At 39.0% G+C, this 25,154-nt stretch overlaps 1 protein-coding gene across 7 annotated transcripts in view; it reads right to left on the reverse strand.

Annotated features, from left to right (window-relative positions):
• The window catches only part of rbms3 (RNA binding motif, single stranded interacting protein), a 362,894-nt gene that overhangs the window by 66,437 nt on the left and 271,303 nt on the right, over positions 1 to 25,154 (reverse strand). For all 7 annotated transcript variants that reach the window (XM_041244823.1, XM_041244820.1, XM_041244822.1 and 4 more), the window contains one exon: positions 731 to 888. In XM_041244823.1, the coding sequence (XP_041100757.1) occupies positions 731 to 888 (158 nt within the window). The remainder of the gene's footprint in view (positions 1 to 730; positions 889 to 25,154) is intronic.

A 25,154-nucleotide genomic window follows, 5' to 3' on the forward strand; every position in this document is an offset into this window, starting at 1 on the left:
TCAAACTGAGAGTGAGAGAGAGAGAGAGAGAGAGAGAGAGAGAGAGAGAGAGAGAGAGAGAGAGAGAGAGAGGTTTACATTTCTCTTTTCATGAAGTAGGAAGTTTTCAATGCAGTTCTTGGACACACAAGAAAATCTCCTACTGCATACCACTGCCCAGCGGCAAAAGTACCTTCAAATATACCCTAATTAGAATGTGTTGGTGATCTGTAGCTGAACCTGGGGGGAAATCCACTGAGAGAAATAATGATCAATGCCATTAAGCAATCTTTTTCTGAAGAATTATCTGTTAAATGACCCTAATGGATTATGATAACGTTTATCTAGAGTGCAAACAGTTTACCCTGTTTGACATATATTGTTTTCCCATAACATCTGGTAATTCACAGACTACACAGTACTCCATAAAAAAAATAAAAACACATCCCTTCCGATTATAACCTAAACAGGTGGTGTCTGCAGTGCGTCTTTCATTTTGTTTGGTCTAACTTATTATTAACCACGTATTTAAGCCCCAGACAATTTTGGTATTACCTTAGACTTAGACTACTGCGCCTTGTGCCGAATGTGCTGAATAAGGAGTGTATGATTTATTGCGTTTCTTCAAGGACATCGTGCAAAACATAAAGCACAGTGAAACCCTCTCAAGGCAATTAGAAGCAGCTAGCAAGCCCATACACATGAATAAGCCCCCACACTGACATACTGAGCATTTTAATTGAATGCAAACCTGGCGAACCCGACCCCTCTGCTGACTCCGTTGGCGTCCCTCAGTATCCTTGTGGAAATAACGTGACCGAAAGGCTTGAGCATGTTCTCCAGCTCCTGCTCATCCATAGAAACAGGGAGATTGGAAATGTACAGGTTTGTGGGGTCCTGTTCTTGTTGCTGGAAAACAAGAACAAAAGAAATGCATTTTCAGTAATCGTGTTAAAGGATGATTTGCTAGGGAGAAGATACACAGTTGGTCATTGTATGCCTACAGTAATTTCTATGCCAGACTGAAGTTATGTCACCCACCATGACGTTGTTCATCTCTGAAAGCGTTTTAGAAAAAGCTGTGTGTTGCTAATTGACCCACAACATACTGCTTCAATATAATAAGCAAGTAGCAAAAAGGCCAGGGAAGAGCCATACTGTGTTTAATGTTTCTGCAATTAATTAAAAAGTCATGATGTTCTCAGGTGGGGCACTGTTAATGGAACAGACCCTCAAATGGGGGCACACTGATTGCAATTCTATTTTATGGAATGCATCTAAACAAAGCATTAGGTTGCTTTAAAAAACTAAACAAAAAACACACAAACAAAAAATACACACACACACGCACAAAAAAAAAACCTGATCGATGAACTACAATGGATGTTGTTGATAACATTTTATTTTAGGGTTCTCTTATGCTGGTAGGTAGTTATAGACAATTTATAAACATGTTATAGTAATATTATATCATTCATATATTATACTACTTATATAAGTGGCAATATTTACATCTGTTATAGATTATAGGTCTCAATCGGTAATTATCAGTTTGAAACAGCCCTAAAAAAAGGTAATTAAACTTGGGGAATCTATAAGGGTCTCGTTTACATTACACAGTCATAGACTATGTTGTTATTTCTGCAATTAAATAATAAGCCCTTTCTATAACCTACCTTCATGACAAAGAACCCAAAATAAAGATACTCAAAAATCTCTTCAGAAATCAGTCAAGATCACAGGAACCAACTGAAAGGTGTCATCACGGTATAGCATGTACATGAAGAAAGCTAAATGAAACTATATCACTATAGCTAATCAAGGATGGCATAGGCTTTAACATTTTACCTCACTTAGACTGGAGTGGAGCCATAATGTTATGGAGACTAGTCCAAGTGTATTAGGATGAAAAATAAATTGCTAAACACTCACAGGGCCATAGGCTAACAGTGCTACTGAATTTAGATCTAATATTTCCTCAGCTGTTACTTATATTGTGTACAGTATATTAACTCACACAGATATATCCAACACACACACACACATATATATATGGGATTGATGATCAGGACTTTGACTGGGCCACTGTAGGACATTCACCTTTTTGTTCTTGAGCCACTCCAATGTTGCTTTGGGATCATTGTCCTGCTGAAAGGTGAATTTCCTCCCAAGCTTCAGTTTTTTAGCGGACTGAAGCAGATTCTCTTGCAGTATTTTCCTGTATTTTGCTCCACCCATTCTTCCTTCAATTGTAACAAGATGCCCAGTCCCTGCTGATGAGAAGCATCCCCACAGCATGATGCTGCCACCACCATACTTCACTGTAGGGATGGTGTGTCTTGAGGCATGGGCAGTGTTAGGTTTGCGCCACACATAGCGCTTTGAGTTTTGGCTAAAAAGCTCTACCTTGGGCTCATCTGACCACAAAACCTTTTCTCACATCGCAGCTGGGTCACTCTCATGCTTTCTGGCAAACTCCAGATGTGCTTTCAGATGGTACTTTTTGAGTAATGGCTTCTTTCTTGCCATCCTCCCATACAGGCCAGTGTTATGTAGAGCTCTTGATATGGTTGACTGGTGCACCATTACTCCACTCCCAGCCACTGAACTCTGTAGCTCCTTCAAAGTGATTGTTGGCCTCTCTGTGGCTTCTCTCACAAGTCTTCTTGTTTGAGGGCTGAGTTTTGAGGGATGGCCTTTTCTTGGCAGTGCCTGGGTGGACCCAACTGTGCTCACTGGGATATCCAAACACTGGGATATTATATTATATTATTTTGTACCCTTTCCCTAATCTATGCATTTGTATTACTTTATCTCTAACTTCTTTGGTCTTAATTTTCTTCAGATTCACAGCCTTACCAATAATCCTTCAACAGTGGGTTTTTATTCAGAAAATGTGACAGCAACTTTAATGGTTCACAGGTAGAGGCCAATGGTAAGGTAATTGTGTCCTCATTAGGGCAATTTCTCTCATCGGTGCAAACTGGGAGTTTCCACAGCACAGGGGTTAAACACTTATACAAGCAAGATATTTCATTTTTTTTTATTTTTCTTAAAAATATTTCCCAACATAAAACCAATGTCACCTTATAATAATTGATTCTGAGTTTCAGTGTTTAAAAATAAAATATCAAACTGAACGAAATTTCAATGTACCATTTGTAATTCGGTAATATAAGAGAATTGGTCAGGGGTCTGAATACTTTTGCAAGCCACTGTATATATATATATATATATATATATATATATATATATATATTATATATATATATATATATATATATATATATATATATAGTTAAATAATTTTTTTTATAATATTTTTACGAATGTGTATGCATTTACATCCCCATGTGACTACCCAACCAATCGGGCATGCAATTTTAATAAGCATGTCTTGATCCACAAAAAATTAATAATGCAATTATTTCAATAAGAAACAGGAATTACAGAATCAAAACAATATAATATGCTACTTGATAATGACGGTGAGTGTTTGCGATAGGGCTGTGGTTTAGTACAACACTGTAATAACAATAAATGTTACTGGGCTGTTACATATGATTCACTGCAGGTGTAGCTCGTTCTTTTGAATTCAGGTGATAACATTCAGTCACGGCAAAGGGGAAAGAAAGATAATTTAGGATTCTTTGACTTTATATGGAAATATTGCGTCACTTTGAACTCAAGCACTGACTTGTGGTAGATCACAGGACTGTTAAGGGACAGGATGGTTTTTACAGGATTTCAAATTCACTACCTCATAAGTCATAAATAATGGATTTCATGTTATCCACAACAGCTTAAACAAAGTATGCGGTAAGGAAGCTCTATGGGTATCCTGGGTAATTATATCTAGGTCAGTGAATAAGGTGTTAATAAATACCACAGAAAATGAGTGGGATGGCTAGACTTTGGGAAACCTAAAGTAACAACATACAATTTGAGCAAGCCTCTCTGCTGAGAAGAAAAAACTACTTCAATATGTGTGCTCCCCCACCTATCACCTTACAACCTTGCCATTGCCATTGCATTACTAAAGAATTTCAACCAGTAGTACCACTTTATACATTCAGTTAATAAAGGCTAACACACAAAGACTCCTCCACTTGACTAAACTAAAGTAACAGTATCTAGAAAACTCTGCAAAATGACCAACCTCTTTGAATGATTGTTTACACATGAAGTTGTATTCCTTCTATTTCACTCAGATTCACACTAAAATCTTAATTAGATGAATTGCTAAATTTAATTTACATTACAAACTCATGTTGAAAACATAAGATCTATAGGCTTAGAACTTAAAAGAATAAAAATCCTCTATTTTGCTTTACTGAACAATACAGAACATGAAGATATCTTTAACCTCCTAGTGCTGCATGTAGTTGAAGGAGCATGCCTACTTGGCTCACACTGTGAGTGGCAAGCAGATTTGTTTCCCATCTTAAAGTGCCTTTGCAAATGTAAAACAAAATGTCAAAAATGCAAGATTCTGATAAAATACATGAAAATACTTGAGCAACGCTTGTGTTTTCATGTATTCCCTTTTGGTCTGTAATGTGTAACCCCTTAAAACACCTTCTAGTAGAAGTAGTAAGCAGACTTTGGTCTCAGACTGTACTCCTAGTCCTTTGTATTCAATGCAGTTCTGTCAGAACCCTGCTAAAACAACGACACGTGGGCTTTGAAAAACAGAAGAAAGTTGTAGGTTTTTGCACACATAAGCAGTTCTCTGGCAAAGAGATTAAGCACCTGAAGTAAGGTTTGCAACGAATTCCTAATGCTAGCGTGGAGCCCTGAACCCTCGAAAACAAAAGTTTACCAAAGTCTGCTAAGCAAGTTCACTGTTGAGCACAATTATCTAATAACAGAAGCAGCATGCTCTGGGACCCTGGAAAACTCAAAGAAGCCATGGCAAGTTGCTATATAGTGAATGGGGAGAGAGGGGGATGCGTGAAGTGGGGGCTGCTCTGCCATTGTAACAGTCTCCCCAAGTTTCTAAAGCGCCCGGCTTAAAGTGTCAAGAGTCAGGGAATTACAAAACAAAAGTATCTATCAATCAGATAAGCCTTTGATGTGCTCCTTGCTCCAGAGGCTTTCTGCTTTGTGAATGGCGCGATCAATCATCACCACTTGAAGCTTTGTTGTCAAGCATATCCCAAATACTTTCATCATTCTGTTAATAACTTGGTAGATATGGATTGGGTGTCACAGATGAACAATATTAGCAATTGGGCACTTGTTGGGCAGTTTAATGATATATAAATTGCACAGAAAAAAAAATCTAGACCAGGCACAGTTGTATTTAACTTATTTTTTTACCATTTAAATGTGCTTTTGCACACACAGTTAAATGTTACGCCTCATTATAGCTACTGTATGCAAGGTCAATTATAATACACAATATTTTGGTTTGCAAGCAAAATACCTAAGGAGCATGAGGTTCTTACTCATGACATAGATCAAGGACATAGTTAACTAGGGGAGTAGAATTCAGGTAAGATAACTATGATTTACATGAGACGCCTACTTTAAAGCAAGGCTCTGTCAGTACTACAGTATTTTGTGGATTTTGGAAATTCCACTTCACCATTTTGCTAACCAAAAAAATTTCTAATATACATTTTCAAATAAAAAAGGGCAGCTTTGGTATGTGTGTGGTAAGTTTTACATTGTGTAAGTCATAAAATGTGAGAACTTTTAAAAAATCTCACACCTTTCATTTGTAGGACTGTTTAATTTTTTATCCTGAATAATTTTTTATTTTCAGGGATATCACAAAAAAGCTTAAGAGACACAACTCAGTTGCTGCTAGCTGTTAAAACTGAGCCAAGACTCATGATTGTTTTATTAATCCTAATTAAAAATAGAAATTGATACAAACTCCTTCCAATTCCTATTCACCTCAGAGCCAAGATGTTCTTCCAGGCGACAGTGAAACTGTAAATAGATTATATCTTTTATGAAAGAATAAAGAGGGTGTACAACGTACAAATAGACCCGTATAAAGCATTTGCACCAATTGCATTTTCTACCTTTACTTTTTTCAAAGGAATGTTAACCACTGAAGTAAGATTTAAGTGCTTCTACAGGTAAATATTTTCAGGGGTTCCAGTCAAATTGACTTCCATGTTGTACTTCCTTTTTCTCACATTATATTCTTTTATTGTACTTTGGCGTACTGAACAGCTCCTGTTACTTTTGTTTTTACCTCCCTTTTTCTCTCCAGTGTAACAAGTCCAATTTTATAAGATTACTAAGCTCTTGTTTATAAGCAATCCCATGACCATGCTGGACTTTTTGCTGTGCTGCACAGTTAGGATCTAATTTTCCAAACAGAATGAACACTGAATTTGTGTGACTTTTATAAGTACAATAACACAGTCCAGGATGTGCATCAGTTATGAAAGTCATAATGTCATAACTATTGCACACAACTCCTCACAACAGCTCAGGATTACTGAATGTCAGTAAGTTATCATCCAATCACACTGAAAGCAAATCTGTTTTTTACACAGGAGCCCGACTCGATAACGGCTAAGGCTAGCTATCACCCCTTGGAGGACAAAGGCCCGCCCTGCAGGTGTCCACTTGATCTCACTGTGTGTCTGGCCATTAGGGTCCACTGTATAGAAACAGCCCTTATGATTTTTCTTACCTAACCCGCTGGAGTGCCACAGATAATGGAATTGGTCTTAAAATAGGAAGTTAATAAGTATACAGGACATCACTAAAAAGTACTTCACTAAAAAGAAACATAGTTAAAACATTAAACACACCTTTTGATAAGAAGTCATACAACAACAATAATAATAATAATAATAATAATAATAATAATAATAATAATAATAATAATAATAATAATAATAAACTAATAACCAGTCATTTAATCTAAATAACTTTTTTTAAGGTTTCGTCTAAAATAACTATTTTTTCCTTAATCAATTTTTTATAAAAACAAGGAATTAGGTAGAATTTAGCTTTGAAGCATGTTAAATGTTCCAGTACGTCGGCCTACGTGTGCAGCCGGATGCACAATTTTCCATATATATATACATATATTATATATATTATATGTATTTGATATATATATATATATATATATATAGTTATATATATATATATATATAGGTAATAGTCATTAATCCTTTACAGAGTCTCGGATTGGGGTCGTCTAAACCCAGAGCGTTCACAGGGCGCAAGGCAGGACTACACCTTGGACAGGACGACATTCCATTTCAGGGCACCACACACACACACACAAACACTCACTCACACAGGGACCTGATTAGAATGACCAGTCAAATAAAAGCATGTACTTTAGGACTGGGAGGAAATTGGTACAGAACACTGGACAGATGTCCCTTGAGGAAAACCCATGGGCAGACTTTGGGAGTGTCTGAGCACATGAAAACTCTTGTACTTTTGCGGACAGAGTGCCTGTGGGGCTACGGGCTTAAATTAAACCAGGACTCTGGTGCTTCTTTAAATCCTTAAAGAAGGATTTTTAAGCCTTGACACAATTAAGACATGGATTGTGTATGTGTGCCATTCAGAGGGTAAATGGACAAGACAAAAGATTTAAGTGCCTTTGAACGGGGTATGATAGTAGGTGCCAGGCGCGCTGGTTTGAGTGCGTCAAGAACTGCAACGCTGCTAGGTTTTTCACGCTCAACAGTTTCCTGTGTGTACCAAGGATTGTCCACCACCCAAAGGACATCCAGCCAACGGCAGGCCAGTGGTCAAAAATGGCTCATTGATGAAAGAGGCCAAAGGAGGCTGACACGAATTGTGCAGAGCAACACACAGGCTACAGTTAGTCAACTGACAGTCCAGTAAAACATTGGTGCCGAAAGACCCATAAAAGAATGCACAACTCATCATACCTTGACACGAATGGGGTATCACAGCAGATGACCTAACAGAGTTCCATTTCTTTCAGCAAAACACAAGAATCTGCGGTTGCATTGGGCTAAGGAACAAAAACACTGGACACTGGAGGATTGGAAAAAAATTGCCGGTCTGAAGAATCCTGGTTCCTGCTGTTTCACGATGAGGGGAGGACTAGGGTATGTAGAAAACCACATGAGTACATGCATCCATCATGCCGTGTGTCAACATTGCAGGCTGGTGGTGGTGTGAGGGTGTGGGGTGTGTTTTCATGGCACACATTGGGCCCCTTGATAAAAGTGGAGCAACATTTGAATGCCACAGGATATCTGAACATCACTGCCAATCAGGTATATCCCTTCATGGCAGCAGTGTATCCATCTGCTAATGGATTTTTTCAACAGGATAATCCCCCATGCCACAAGGCTAGGATTGTCCAGGAATGGTTCCACGAACATGACAGTGAATTCAGCTTACTGCAGTGGCCTGCCCAGTCACCAGATCTCAATCCAATTGGACACTCTATGGGACTAAAAAGGTTTTAAGGAAATCCTATAGGATATTCTACAGGACTTGACCAATTTACTATAAGACTTTCTATAGGTTATTTCCATGAGGGAAATCCTTTTTTACAGGTTTTTTATAATCTCCACCCATTTTCTCATTTGCTGAACAGCCTCAACATTTTCAGCTGCATTTTTCTAAAGTGATGAGAGATGAGAGAAATGAAATGATCCCAAGGCAGCAAGGAAAGATCAGTGGTAAAATTCAGGAGTGTGTGTGTGTGTGTGTGTGTGTGTGTGTGTGTGCATGCATGCGTGTGTGTGTCTTTCCATATGCAGATCAAGGTTCCGCTTTCACTGTCATTACTCAGAAAGTGCGTCAGTGCTGGGGATCTGTGTAAGTATGTTGGTGGCTGTTCCATCTGCATCATTTGACCCTTTTATTTTACACTGCAAATGGTGCTGACGAAATAATACAACAGAGTTTGTTAAAAACAAAAGTGCTAACCCATGAAGTAAAACTGATGTTCTTCTTGAGATTATTACTGGCCCTCCCTTTTTATTGTGCTGAGAATCATCTGGTTCTTTGCTTGTTTGCTTTTGTTAACCAGAATTTAGGATATGCAGATATTTTAAAATATGGCATAGACACACTGCTGGATCCTGGTAGCTGTAGGTTACAGAAAATGATTTGATTGCTGGTAGACACTTGTACTGAGTTTGAACTACACTAGTGAACATTGTGGGAACCAGGAAGCAGCAGCACACTTTAATCTTTTTATAATTTTCTTCGAAAAAGCTGCATATTCCTGTCTGACATACAAAACAAAAGTAAGGACTGAAAATTCCTACACCACTGTAGTTAATCCATAGAGGAGCATGCATGGCCATATGTTCATGTTTACAGCCAACTTCAGATATGAAACATACTGTTTACAGCCAACTCAGATATGAAATATATATTCACTGAGTATTTATATATATATATATATATATATATATATATATATATATATATATATATATATAATACACACACACACACACACACACACACACACACACACACACACACACACATACACACACACACAGTGCCTTGCAAAAGTATTCAGACCCCTGACCAATTCTCTCATATTACTGAATTACAAATGGTACATTGAAATTTCGTTCTGTTCGATATTTTATTTTAAAACACTTAAACTCAAAATCAATTATTGTAAGGTGACTTTGGTTTTATGTTGGGAAATATTTTTAAGAAAAATAAAAAACTGAAATATCTTGCTTGCATAAGTATTCAACCCCCACACATTAATATTTGGTAGAGCCACCTTTCGCTGCAATAACAGCTTTAAGTCTTTTGGGGTAAGTATGTACAAGCTTTGCACACAGTGTCGGAGTGATTTTGGCCCATTCTTCTTGGCAGATTTGCTCCAGGTTGTTCAGGTTGGTTGGGCGACGCTTGAGGACCACAATTTTCAAATAGTGCCACAGATTCTCAATGGGATTGAGATCAGGACTTTGACTGGGCCACTGTAGGACATTCACCTTTTTGTTCTTGAGCCACTCCAATGTTGCTTTGGCCTTGTGCTTGGGATCACTGTCCTGCTGAAAGGTGAATTTCCTCCCAAGCTTCAGTTTTTTAGTGGACTGAAGCAGATTCTCTTGCAGTATTTTCCTGTATTTTGCTCCATCCATTCTTCCTTCAATTGTAACAAGATGCCCAGTCCCTGCTGATGAGAAGCATCCCCACAGCATGATGCTGCCACCACCATACTTCACTGTAGGGATGGTGTGTCTTGAGGCATGGGCAGTGTTAGGTTTGCGCCACACATAGCGCTTTGAGTTTTGGCCAAAAAGCTCTATCTTGGTCTCATCTGACCATAAAACCTTTTCACACATCGCAGCTGGGTCACTGTCATGCTTTCTGGCAAACTCCAGGCGTGCTTTCAGATGATACTTTTTGAGTAACGGCTTCTTTCTTGCCACCCTCCCATACAGGCCAGTGTTATGCAGAGCTCTTGATATGGTTGACTGGTGCACCATTACTCCACTCCCAGCCACTGAACTCTGTAGCCCCTTCAAAGTGATTGTTGGCCTCTCTGTGGCTTCTCTCACAAGTGTCCTTGTTTGAGGGCTGAGTTTTGAGGGATGGCCTTTTCTTGGCAGTGCCTGGGTGGTGTGATGCAGCTTCCACTTCCTGATTATTGATCCAACTGTGCTCACTGGGATATCCAAACACTAGGATATTATTTTATACCCTTTCCCTAATCTATGCATTTGTATTACTTTATCTCTAACTTCTGTAGAATGCTCTTTGGTCTTAATTTTCCTTCAGATTCACAGCCTTACCAATGATCCTTCAACAGTGGGGTTTTTATCCAGAAAATGTGACAGCAACTTTAATGGTTCACAGGTGGAGGCCAATGGTAAGGTAATTGTGTCCTCGTTAGGGCAATTTCTTTCATCGGTGCAAACTGGGAGCTTCCACAGCACAGGGGTTGAACACTTATGCAAGCAAGATATTTCATTTTTTTTATTTTTCTTAAAAATATTTCCCAACATAAAACCAATGTCACCTTATAATAATTGATTCTGAGTTTCAGTGTTTACAAATAAAATATCAAACTGAACGAAATTTCACTGTACCATTTGTAATTCGGTAATATGAGAAAATTGGTCAGGGGTCTGAATACTTTTGCAAGGCACTACTGTGTGTGTGTATATGTGTGTGTGTGTGTGTGTGTATATGTGTGTGTGTGTGTGTATATATATATATATATATATATGTACAGGGCAGAGAGATCTCTATGCTGACTCTGCTGGCGTGTTCATAGGCTGCAGGAAGAGGACAGCAGTCGTCCAACAACCGCCTGTGAGTCATGGCAAGGGGAGGTGGGAAAGTGGGTGGGTGGACTTTCTCCCTCTCTGAATGGCTGAGAGGCGCGTCTTGGGAGATTGTTAGCCCTACAAAATTAATGCTCTGTTGTTTCCTCAGATCTGCCCTTTTAAACGCTGGTCCACGACCGAACGGAACGGAACGGAACGGAGGTTCAGAGCGAGACAGTGAGGGAGGGGAACCCTTGGGCAGATCCCTGAATAAGGATAGCTAAGCAGGCTAGGTAGCCGGCAGCGTTGGGCGGTGATCCGGGTCACACGGGCAGCGGCGACCGGGATAATGCTGCAGAGTGCAGCACCTTTTCTTTGTAGTTTTGTTACTGTTTTATTTTTCCTGTTTCTTTGTGCCTTCGATTTTTGTAGTATTGTTTTGAAGCACCTGCGAGTGCGCCTGAACTGTTTACCCTTGCTTGGTATTCCTGTGGTTCTGTTTACCATAGTTGGTAAGCAGACCACGGACCAACAGCGCCCTCTGCGGGCTAAAGAAACCCAACGTGCCCCTGAAATAAAACTGGGCACCTGTGTGGTGTTTTCAATTACACCTGTCTGTCTCCTGGTCAGTGAATTACCCACACCCCTTCCACAATATATATTCAATGTATGGAAAATGAAGTATGCAAATTCAGGGAATTACATTCCTTAAATCAAATCCTGCAACTGTTTGTTGTAATTTGGAATACTGTTTATTGTAATTTGGAATACTGCGTTTGTTGTAATTTGGAATACTGCTTGTTGTAATTTGGAATTCTGCGTTTTGCCCAGTCAGTCTGCCATTGAATTTAAATGAATTTAAGGATAGATTCCAAAATGAGATCTAGTAAAATAAAAAAAAAATATTCACTCCATTCTGTTGGTGAGTGTTAAAATGTGGCAGTAATTTCAGGAATGCATTATTTGGGGTGCAGAATAGAATAGAATGGGGTGCAAAGCTCCACAGCGGAGATTGGAGTATCTGTCCATAGGACCACTTTAAGCCGTACACTCCACAGAGCTGGGCTTTACAGAAGAGTGGCCAGAAAAAAGCTATTGCTTGAAGAAAAAAATAAGCAAACATGTTTGGTGTTCGCCAAAAGGCATGTGGGAGACTCCCCAAACATATGGAAGAAGGTACTCTGGTCAGATGAGACTAAAATTGAGCTTTTTGGCCATCAAGGAAAACGCTATGTCTGGCACAAACCTAACACCTCTCATCACCCCGAGAACACCATCCCCACAGTGAAGCATGGTGGTGGCAGCATCATGCTGTGGGGATGTTTTTCATCGGCAGGGACTGGGAAACTTGTCAGAATTGAAGGAATGATGGATGGCGCTAAATACAGGGAAATTCTTGAGGGAAACCTGTTTCAGTCTTCCAGAGATTTGAGACTGGGACGGAGGTTCACCTTCCAGCAGGACAATGACCCTAAGCATACTGCTAAAGCAACACTCGAGTGGTTTAAGTGGAAACATTTAAATGTCTTGGAATGGCCTAGTCAAAGCGCAGACCTCAATCCAATTGAGAATCTGTGGTATGACTTAAAGATTGCTGTACACCAGCGGAACCCATCCAACTTGAAGGAGCTGGAACAGTTTTGCCTTGAAGAATGGGCAAAAATCCCAGTGGCTAGATGTGCCAAGCTTATACATACATACCCCAAGAGACTTGCAGCTGTAATTGCTGCAAAAGGTGGCTCTACAAAGTATTGACTTTGGGGGGGTGAATACTTATGCATGCTCAAGTTTTCTGTTTTTTTGTCTTGTTTCTTGTTTGTTTCACAATAAAAAATATTTTGCATTTTCCAAGTGGTAGGCATGTTGTGTAAATCAAATGATACAAACCCCCCAAAAATCAATTTTAATTCCAGGTTGTAAGGCAACAAAATAGGAAAAATGCCAAGGGGGTCAATACTTTCGCAAGCCACTGTATAAACAGGGATTTACAAATAAAGGTTGAATAAGTGGGTTTTGAGAAGACAGCAGAAAGCAGTAAAAGGATGAACAGTCCTGAGGATAACCGGTAGCTGGTTCCACCACAGGGGGACGAGGGAAGAGAAGGAGCGAGCACGGGAGGAAGGAGAGTGAAGAGAACGCATAACAAGTTGGCCAGTAGAGGATGAGCAGAGAGTGTGAGAGGGAATATAAGTAGACACGAGGTACTGACGAGAGATAGGAAGGGGTAGTATGACGAATAGAGCAAGGGTCTTAAATGGAAAAAGAAAATAGAAAAAGAAAACTAAAGATACAGAGAGAAATGTCAGATGAAAAGACGTAGCACATGAAAAGCAAATGAAGAATTATCAATATTTAAAATCCACAATGGGTCAGCACACTCAAACTACCTTGACCTTCAGCAACATCGCAATGACAGATACATATGTAGCTTATTTTATAAACCTCAGACACCAACAATTTTTTCTTCAAAAAGTAATTAACACCTTGCCCAAGTTAACAGAATCAGATACACCACAAAGACAGTCAGAAAATCCTGGGTGTGAATATCTATAAAGCCTCCATTATAATACTAATACTGTAAAACCAAATAAAATAAAACAAAATGACCACTAAAACAATGCAGTATTATGGCAAGTTTTTCTCATGTTTTCTCCAGAAAACTGTTAACATTTGTCCTAACACTGTCAATAAGATGCAGGGCCAACATGGGTTATCCTTTTAACTGTAAATGCAGCTTCTTTAAAACAGACACATCCCTAGCCTAATATTACAAATATAATTCAACATTTACCTGCTCACATTCTCACAATACACACACTATTTTTATATTTGTATAACTATGCACTATAATCAATCACCTCCACACAGACCATATTTAGAATACTACTCCATTATAATTCTTGACTCGAAATTACAAAGGATCAGTGCATAGAAAGGGTGCATACTCTTGCATACAATCCCTCAAAGAACAACTAAAATAGTTCTTCAGCACAGATGGGGCATATCCGATCCAGAAAACACAGTTTGTAAGGCAGCTAATCAAAACAGATGTCATCAGTAACTGAGAATTCAAATCCTGAATTTTTTTTTTTTTTTTTTTTAAACAACTGGAGATGTTGTGAAGGAGAGCCGCGATCGCGTAATGAGACAAGACGCTTTCTGCTTGAGCACACATGCTTCAATTTGCACCCCATCTGATATAACCAAAAGTTGATTTGAACTGACGGCTATAACAATCTGTTCCGTTGGGTTTGTTTTTGCTTTGTGTTTGTCACAACCGGCAGTGATGTCAAAGCCTCTACAGTCTGACTTAAAAAAACGAAAAGTTAAGACAGCGCAAAGAATCAGGCTTTAAGAAACCTACAACACACACGAGGTAAAGAGAATAAGACAAAGGCAAAAATCACAAGTGAAACAAACTCCCACTGCTTGTTTCAGCTAATTCTGTGCATGTTCTCACACGCTAATGATTTTTTAATACAGCCATCCAGCATCAATCCAAATTACAGAGCTAATGAAGTAATACTTTTATTCATTTAAAAGATGCTGTAATACAGTCCCAAAAAACTGCAGTTTCCTATAGCACCCTTTTGTAAAAAAAACAAAACAAAACAAAAAAGCAACAACCAACACTGGTTGTGACTTACTGCGAAATGAGAGGGGGGTTAGATCTCCCTCCCGACCTGTGAGGGCGCTATGTAAAGGGAACAGAGTACCCTAGACTGAAAGGTATGACAATAAATAAGGGCGGGAGGTGGAAGATGGTCGTCTAGAAAAGGGGCGGAGCTACAGTATCTGAACTCAATGACCAGGACAGGAAACGGTGTGGCATCTGGAGAAGCAGATGCGCTCGTTAACCAAGGGGTCATGAGAAAGGGTATAAAATAGGGGCAGAGCAAAGTAAGCTGTTCCTTTGTAAATGGTTGGATTTGACCTTGAAGGAATACCATATTTGCTGAAAACCGTGAGTGTTTGTTTTGTGTGTGTTATTGTCAGCTGTAACTGTTGTTTGTCTCAGTAGACTACCAGTAACACGATCCGAAGCTGTAGTGCAAGCCAGCATCAACCCAGACATCACTTTCACCCCTGCATTTCACAGAGAACTGTTATTACACCAATATCACCTAATACCACTCACTGTTAACTGTGTTTGTGTTGTGTGTTTAGTGTGTTGTGTGTGTGTAAAACCTGGACTTTTGGTTTTGGGTCAAACTCGGGGATTACAATTCTGAGTGATACACGCTTCTGTATCACTCCAACATTTATTATTTACAGGTGTTTGTCTTAAGGCTCTGGACATTGACAAATCATTTCAATAAACACCCCTGCATCTGAAAGTAACTGTCTGTCTGTTTTATATCCGCTCTGCACTGCAATCACCTGTATCCACTCACCACTTTGCCACAGAGGTTGACAAGGTTTTCACAACTCTAGGACCCTCTCAATCTAATGCTTCTCAGCGTGAATCCGAAAAACTGACTTCAGTATACCATGGTAAAAGTGTAGCAAAGTGTAGTTAAACGAATGGCTGAGCATATGAAACTGCGGTGAAGCACACATATGCAACATACAGTTGTGCTTGGGACACTTGGCAGAGCTATAGTTTACAGTAGAATGTTCTCATAAGGCTGTGCACCTTTTCTAATGTATATTTTAAGGTCTCAAGTCGTTTCTCCTTAAAGAATTTGACTGCAGTACTACTCAAAAAGCATTTGACTGCAGTACTACCCAAGACTATCATTGCCCTGGCAACTCTCTGCTAAACCTGCAAAGGTCAGGCTGAAAAAACACTGACGAACAGTCTGGCAGCCCAGGAAGGAATAGTGTACAATTACATGACATCACTGAGGCCTTTAACAAGTGAGGCATTGTCTATTATCTCATCTACAGTATAGCTGTGTGCACGCCCCCCCACCCCCAACCACAGAAAAAATCAATACACCCTTCTCTACAGGACCACACTACCTGGTTATGTCTAGCATTTGTAAACTGTCCTGAAGTTTACCTGTAGTGGATTTCTGCTTGCCTGCCCAGATACATTTGGCGTGTGGCAGTTACAGTACTCCTAGCTACACAGACCAACCACAAACCAGATCCTCTTCTGCTATAAATAGAATAATAGGTATCAGATGAAGTAGGTTTAATTGGAGAGGAATGCAGACAAGGCTGCAGGGCTGTTCCGTTCAAAAATCTGCAACAAACACACACGCACACACACTGGTCCAAATGCATCAATACAATGTTAGTCACATGTAATAGATGCAAGATGAAGTATTATGGATTTGCTTATTGCTACTGCATCTTGTAACGCCCTTTGTGATGGTGGTCCACTATGAAAGGCGCTATATAAAATAAAGATTGATTGATTGAGATTGATTTGATTTGTGCTCTGGGTTGTGTGAGTGGGAGGGGGTTGTATTGTTTGAATGTTTTCATTCAGTGCAGTTCATGCTACTTGCATTCTGATTCCTCATACTGCTTCTGATTTTGTTAGTTGCTATTGGGCAGCATTGGCATCAGAATAATCACTGCATGTTGATTGGTTGGGCTTTCATTCTGATCAGATTTCATTTTGATATGTGTCACAATTCTCTGCCTATTTCGCATATTGTGTCAGTGCTCATTGGTTGATCAACAAGACAGGATTTTAGTAGTGTGGCGTGAGAAAAGCATTATGGAGTAATAATATTTTCTTTAGTATGGAGATACTATCTGAATTTTGGAACAAACATTTCTGCACATGAATTCAAAGGCAAAAGTCCATGTCTGTGTCTGCCATAAATCACATAGTTGATAGATATTAGAAATACGCCTATTCCTTGCAAGAATTAGCACGACAGTTTCTAAAATGGCTAGTGATGTGTGGGATTAACATAAAAATCAGGATCAATAAAGTGCAGCTTCACATTTGGCAAGCAATTTATAACGGGGGGATACAAATGTTGTACGTCACTCGAAAATGCTTTATGCTTTCCAAACACTGGCCCAACCTGCAAAGTAAATGTTCAACACAGACATGTGCTCTCACGTTCTTCATTTTTAAAGTGTTCAAATAATTCCAACTTTGTCTGCTTTCTTAATAATCTTCAGACTTGGTTTACAAATCCAGACATACTGTAAGTGCTGATCGATTGGGCTAGACAAACATTTTAGCTAACCCCGGATTAATTAAGAACAGGTCTTTTGGATTTAGGAAATGCTGGTGCCAGTAGACGGGAGAAGAACAGTACTGTATTAGATTCCACATCAGACTCCAGACTTTATCCTCTCCTCCTTGCCAATCTCAATATTTCACAGTGGCACATCTAATTCTGTTAATCTCTAGCAGCTTTTGGAGATGTCTTTCTTAATCACGTTCCACACAATGAACATAGTACATTTTATTTGTGACTATATGTGGCAATGCTGACTGTAAGAGTGACATCAGACCACAAACAAGAACCAAAACACTTGCTGCAGGTGAAACTGAGACGCTACGGTGCTCAGTATATTTATTAACACAAAACAAAACAAACAGTTGAACAAAACACACAACACTGAAAACAAAGAGTGTGTGGATGTGGAGGTGGTGGAAACAGAGGCAGCTCCTGCTGCTGTGCTCCCGGCGGTGGAGGCGGAACCATCAGGAATTCATATTCTGCTGGTGGAGGTGGGAGCTGCAAGCAGTCTTCAACCAGGCAGTGGAGGCGAGAGCAGCAGGTAGTCTCCCTCTGTCTTCAGGAGGAAAGTGGTGCTTGTGTCCGTGCTGTGCTGTGCAGGGAAGATAGTGCTCAGGGGGGGTAATGCTGGCTCTGTGGCGGCAGCTCCTGGTTCTCTTCCCTGCGTGGTAGGGATGGAGGCAGAGGCAGCTCCTTCTCTCCTTGTGAGGGTGGTGGTGAAACAAACAGGTATTCTCCCCCTGCTGGTGGTGGTGGGAGCGACACGTAGTCCTACCACAGTAGTGGAGGTGCAACCAGCAGGCATTCTCCCTCTGCTTCTGGAGACTTGGGCTGCGGACCTGAAGACTTCCCTTTCTTGGGCTGTGGACGCACTGGCTCCTCATCCTTCCTCTGCACCTTTCTCCCTTTCTGCCTCCATCTGCTCACCTTCCTCTCCTGGGCCTCTAGGCTATCTGACTCTGGCCGTTGGCGTGGAGACTGCCTCTCTTCTGTGCACAGGAGGCACCACCCCCCCTGGCTCTCCCAAGCCTCCACAAATGCATCCAGGTCCTTGTCCTGAATTTCCCTGGATGCAGTCATCTCAGACCAGAGCACCTGCCCTTGCTGCTGCGAAGGTTGCTGCTTTCTCCAGTCACTTCTTTCCATTTTTTCTGTTTCTTATTTGTTTATTTGTTTGGCCAACGTGCCTTTTGTTTTGTTTAAATCTTTATTTTGTTTATTTAATAAAATCCTGACAGCCGTAGCGTTACAGTTTTGCCCCGCCATTCACTTGTTTTGAGTCTGTTTCTGGTCTGATGGCACCCTTGCAAAGCTACCCTTTCACAACATCACAGCCCGCATTTTTAAATTTTTTTTATCGCATGCCAAATCCGTCTGTCTTATGTTGTGCAGTTACACAGCGCTTCCTCCAGTTTCACCTGATGAAAATGCAGCCAAAAAAAAGCGAACGAGACAAGCTAGGTTAATATACCAGTTAATCACTAAACAGTTTTAGATACTGTGAAGTATTTTATTTTTTATCTATGATCTTTTGTTGCTTTGTGCATTTTAATTTGCAAGTGAACTGTGACGTAAGGGCTTTATTGAGTACTATATTATGCAATTGTGAATACTGGCTTTAGAAACAGTTTTAATTCTGGAAACTGATGTTGTTTTAAAATGTTTTGCTAAATTGTATTTCCTTTTATGTTTTAAGCAGTTCTGTATTACAGTTAATATGTTGTCTCTTTAGTTTTGGCAAGTGATATTTTCAGAATCATATCATTCTGAATTAAAATAGTACTTCTGTCCTTTCAGATATGTATTTTTGATATTGTCTGTTTTTCAGAGAACACAAAAGAGATACAAGGGTTGGAACGGGCCAAAATGAAATAATCAGATATGCGTCACATGAGTTTAGCCATCACGGAAGTCAAAATTTTACAGGGTCGGATATGGAGTTCTGACTGTAGCAATGCCTCACATAACATTGCCCGTTACACTAGATTTAACATGAACACTTCAATCAAAAGTGCCTGACTCTCACATGACGGAATCCTTAGTTCTGCCCAGATGTGACCCTATAAACCAGTCATATTTATCTATTGCTATTAACAGACACTGCAACAAAAGTAACCCCCTACAGAAATGACAGCTGCTGGCAGCAGTTTGAACAGTAGAAAGTTGACGGTGTCAGGGTAGTCAGCTCTATATACGGCTGTCAGATGTCACTGCAGTCCGCTTTGCAGTTAACTAAATTCATAAGTTGCTACAGGACCTTTTTAGATTAAAAGTCAAAAGGGGTTAAAAAGTTGAAGTCATTGCGATAGACACTTTTGCAGCTGCAGAATTCATCCACTTGTGTCTTTGCAAACTCTGTCAATCAGTTGAATGAAATGCAATTGAGAATATATTCTTCCACCCACGACGACATGTGTTTTGTTATTTTTTCCATTTTGCTAATTGAACATAAAAAGGAAGCAGGTAACTAACAGGGAACATGCTTCAAATCAAAGGCTTATAAACTGTTGACATTAAGAGGCACTTTAGCAAGTTGTGTCATTACTTGTAACATTATTAGTGTGTTGAACACAGGCTGCCTAAAGAGTTTTTTTTTCTGTAATAAAATGGATTGTGTTCCTAACAAAGATAATCAATTTAAGTTCACATTGCATAGCACACAGTGATGTGACCAGCGGTTACAGCCTAATAAGTAACTGCTTTGTATGTTATACATTCTTTAGCATGGGTTCTGTAATCAGATTAGTGTGACTGAGAGGTAGTGCTAGAAAATGCCCAGTTATAACCTGTAATCAAGGATAAAGTAATGTGACCATATGGCTCTGTGTTCAGCGGGACAGTTTGGGATAGTTCAGGCCTTTCAACTCACAACCCTATGCATTCTGGTAAGCGCAATCCTGCTTCTCTTAAAGGAAAATGGTAAATGAATGGTACCTGAGACAGGTAAAACATACCATATTGCCTCAGGTTGTGAAGTAAAAGGCCTGTTAATTTTACAAAACTAGAATCAAACTACTTAGTTACATATTTAACGTTATCTTCAGTATACACAAGAGGTTTGTTTTTCATTTGTAACATTAAGATACATTTTTCTCCTTTCAAAAAACAGGAATTAAGTAAAGAATAGGGGAAATGCTGTGAAAATAAGGCCACGTATGTCTTGGTATTTTTCTTTAAAACTGTACCCCTTGATGCTGGAGGATTCATTCACTGCTATAAAACTAGACAAAATAAATAATATAAAACAAACTTACTTAAACGCAACAAGGACTCAAAAGCAAGCACAGCTGATACTGTTTCTTTCTTTTGCAAGCTGGAATTTTTTTTTTTAGTTTAAAAGAGTCTGATTTACATTCTGTTAGCTGAACTGCTTTTATGCTCAAGTTGTTTTTAGTATCAAAGCAAATCACCGCTTTTGAATTTCTCTAGTGATGTCATAAAAGGGAGCTGGGGACTTATTTGTTAAACTTTGGGTATTAAAATAAATAAATAATGATTGTTTTTTTAGTTTGAGATTGTAGTTCAGTTACTGCAATAAATGGCAACACATCTTACAAAATATTAAATGCACAGACAAAAACAGTATTGTTTACACTAATAATAATAAAAAAGATACTGTAATGTACTGTAGGATTTTTGGTACCACTTTTAAAACAAAAACATGAATAAATCATGTATTTGATAATGCCTGGTGCTCTATTGGTGAACGAACACTTTGCTTTTAGAGCACTACATTTTAAAACAGCTAGGAATTTGTACAACTATTTATTTCTTAAAATGTAGTTTATATGTTACTGGATAGCAACAGCATCTGCTCTTTCGTCCATGCAAAACCGCGCTTCACAATTACTTGGTTTGTCGACAACCAGTTTCTGAGGTCTACCGTCACCTTCCTATTCAGTTCTAGCCTCACATTCTGAGAATGTTTTCGTTTAGTGTTTTTTGACATTGATGACAGACAACATTCAGACTGAACCTGCCCCTGGGATCCGTAGCAAACAGCAATTGGTTAGAAAGCTCAGTAAACTTATCAAGTCTTCCATTTGTTGCAACTCCAATGTTATAATAATGCAGGTGACTTTGAGACTGGATAAAGTAGGGCAGTCAAACAAAAAACGATGCAATGCAACAGGTTTGAAATTGTGAGATGCTGAATCTGCCGAAATACATGGCAGTCGCAATGCTGAAAAAAACAGTACGTAACTGGAGCTGAAACAAAGACAAACTTAAAATGTCAAAAGAAAAACGATATAGAGGATAGAGGAGGAAAGAGTTTATGGCCAGATGTAGAAAACGGTTTGTTTACTTTGTTTACTGGTTATGAGTGCATTGTTTAGTTTATTGTTTTTTTGCTTTTTTTTTTAATTGAAGCAAGCAGCACTGTTTAATACTTTTAAATTCGAATTCATACAACTAACTTGTAAAAGCCAATGCAACTAGAATTACTGTCTAATTATGGTTTTGGAAAGAAATGTTAAGTAAAGCAAAGAAGATATGAACTTAAACTTGTTTAGGTACTTGATAAGCTCAAATAAAGTAGGTTAATACAAATGTGATGTGGGAGGTATAACTTGATTTTTACACTCTGTTAATTATCACTTTTTAAATTTTAGAAATTTTGAAAAACTGAATAGTTTCTAGCAGTTTAACTAAAAATGAAAAACACTGTAAAATAATTATTGGAACAAAATGTTGCAGACAAGGGTGATTTCGAAACTAAACCTGAGCATCTTTCCTTACTGAACTTTTGCAAGCTCTCAAGTGGTTTTTATGCATCACTTCAGAAAAATGTGATGAGAATAGATGTCATCATTGACCATTAAAGCAAAAGAAAAAGAGTGAATGTCAATGCACTACTGGGGCACACTGGAGACATCACTGCTGTGCAACTCAGCATGGGGTTCGGTGTCAGCTAATACTAATGTACTCAGCATGCAGCTCTAATTTAGTGTCCCAAATGCTACCTAATAAGGCTCATAATAGTAAAGTAGCTGCAACTGAATGTACAGGATGTGCAGCATGGGAGAGTCGAGACAGGGCTTTAATTATCCAGATAGTGAACAGATCGCACAGGACTTACATGTCACTGGATGAACGATCAGGCTAGGTGTAGGGCAAAGGCTTGAACCTAGCTGTATCCCATATATGAAAGTGCTTTGGTGAAAGGCAATAAAAGGATAAACCCTTGGCCCTGAACCATTGATTTCAACCTCTCAAAATGGCCACTCCTGCTAACTTTCAATCTAAATGGAAGACCGACTGGAGCAAATGTTGTATTTGTCAACAGGACAAGAAGGAAGATCACTACCTAAGTTCATACAGTGCAGAACAAAATGGCTATAGCATCATCCTGGATCCAGCTAGATTAGACAAAGGTAGTGTTATAAAAGACAGAATGATAAGGAACATAACAAAATATCATCAAACCTATAGACTGATGTTCAAATTCCCAATAACTAGTAGTTCTCAATCATCCCAATACTTTTTGTGTGAGAAAGAGGCTCCAGAATCTTGCTTGGCAGGATTGTATAACAGAGAGAGCTTGCCTTAACCGTGAGAAGAGTGGCTGAGGCTTACCTGGCAGGAAATCTATCCACTGGCATTTTCCAAACTTGTCACCTATATAACTGAGCTGAAATTGCAGGCTTGCAGATCTAGCCAAACTATACAAGCAGTGACTTGAAGGGGTAGAGTCACTAGATGTCAATTCAGCCAGGCTAAAGGACCAGTTATTGTTGCATATGCCCGAGATAGAATCGCACCAGAAAGGAAGGGATGTATTCCTTGTTTTCAAGAAAGATGTTGGCTTGGATCTCTCACAAGCTTCTGAGTACAGTGAAGCTATCCTCCTTGCAAAGCTGATAAAATCATGCAAAAACATTGCTTGATCACAAAGTCTAAATTTGATTGCATTTGAGAGCAAATTGATGTAGAAACATAAGTGGAAACAAAATGACATGACTACTGATCTGTGCTTGAATTTTTTTTTTTTTTTGCCATATTGGACTTTTTTTTATCATTTAAGAATTCTTAGCATTTTCGTATATACATTAGATCACAAACATAAACATAGACACTAAGATCAATAACAAAAATGTATCAAAAATGAATTTTTTTGTAAAAATCAGTGGCCATCTTGGAAAAATGGTTGCCATCTTTGATTTTTTTGGTGTCTAACATGTTTTTCTTATTAAGTGAAACATGGAGACGTGCCAGATTTGGTGCTTGTATCACCGTTCGAACGATTATGTCATCTGCTCCACTAATGAACCTGCAATTTTTCATTGTTAACATATTGACAGCTTCTTACACTTAAATAACACACATGTAATTCTTCTTTTCATTGTTAACATCCTGCTAACTTTTAAATCTTATAACTTTAATGCCTGTTTCAAAGCTCTTTTCAAAATGGCCACTCTAGTGCACTGGGGTTTGAGATCTGTCTTCAAAAACACTGCAGGAAGAGCAATAAAAAAATAAAAATAAAATAACAAGTGCTCTGGCTTTTCTGTTCCGTACCAAGGATCACGGTTGTTATTGCCGTGTCGCCTGTTTGACAATGTGGGCAATAATCCTGACCCCGCACCGATACTAGAGCGGCCATGTGAAAAAAGCTTTGAAACAGACTTTAAAGTTATAAGATTAAAAAGTTATCAGGATGTTCACAATGAAAAGAAGAATTACATGTGTGTCATTTAAACAGCTGTAGCAACAACTGGGGATGTGTAACGCTGTATTTTTCTGAACCCCACTACTTTAATGTATTTATTTTGCTAATCTGATTGCATCCAGTACAATCTGACTTGCCCTTAGGAACCTATGAAAGAAATCATACTGTAATTTTAGTAACTTGTGGTATAGGTTACTTTGTCGCATACTAGTGGAGAATATCTTGGATGTGGAATCATGATGTAAACATAAACTCCAGACTGTCAACTTTCCTTGAGAGAATAGGGGCTTGGATGTCAATTTTTTTTTGAAGTTAAATGCAAATAAGACTGGATTTCTTTTCAAAATGTTATTAATGACATTTAAGGCTGTCTCTGGAAATGGTCCTGCTTACATTAATGACATGCTTTTACCTATGACCCTGGATGCCAGTTGAGATCAGCTGATGCTGGCTTCTGGTGACTACAATGGTAAAAGGCAGCTCTTGTGGTGGAACAGCCTTTCGTCATTATTAAGAATATAAGAACATAAGAAAGGTTACAAATGAGAGGAGGCCATTCGGCCCATCTTGCTCGTTTGGTTGTTAGTAGCTTATTGATCCCAGAATCTCATCAAGCAGCTTATTGAAGGATCCCAGGATATCAGCTTCAACAACATTACTGGGAAGTTGATTCCAGACCCTCACGATTCTGTGTAAAAAAAGTGCCTCCTATTTTCGGTTCTGAATGCCCCTCTGTCTAATCTCCATTTGTGACCCCTGGTCCTTGTTTCTTTATTCAGGTCAAAAAAGTCCCTTGGCTATTGACTTGTATTACGGAATAGTTTTCCAATTGAAATCCATAATGCTGACTCAATCAAAAGCTTAAAACACATCTTTACACAGAGGTCTTTTTGTAGATTGGGATGGTCTATTTTAAAACTTATACATACAACTAAAACAAAGCCAGCAATTCAGTTCTTTGAACGTAGGATATTACCTTCAACTTCTTTCCTGTTAGAACGTATACTGTATATGAACTTCAAGAGTTGGGTTCGTCTCTAAGTTGGGGAGGGTCAAACCCTTCTGCTGTGCTACACAGGCCTACTGCTAAAATAAAACACTACAGGTAAAAAATAATAATACTAG

Source organism: Polyodon spathula, chromosome 3 (assembly GCF_017654505.1).
Source record: "Polyodon spathula isolate WHYD16114869_AA chromosome 3, ASM1765450v1, whole genome shotgun sequence".
NCBI classification, from domain to species: domain Eukaryota; kingdom Metazoa; phylum Chordata; class Actinopteri; order Acipenseriformes; family Polyodontidae; genus Polyodon; species Polyodon spathula.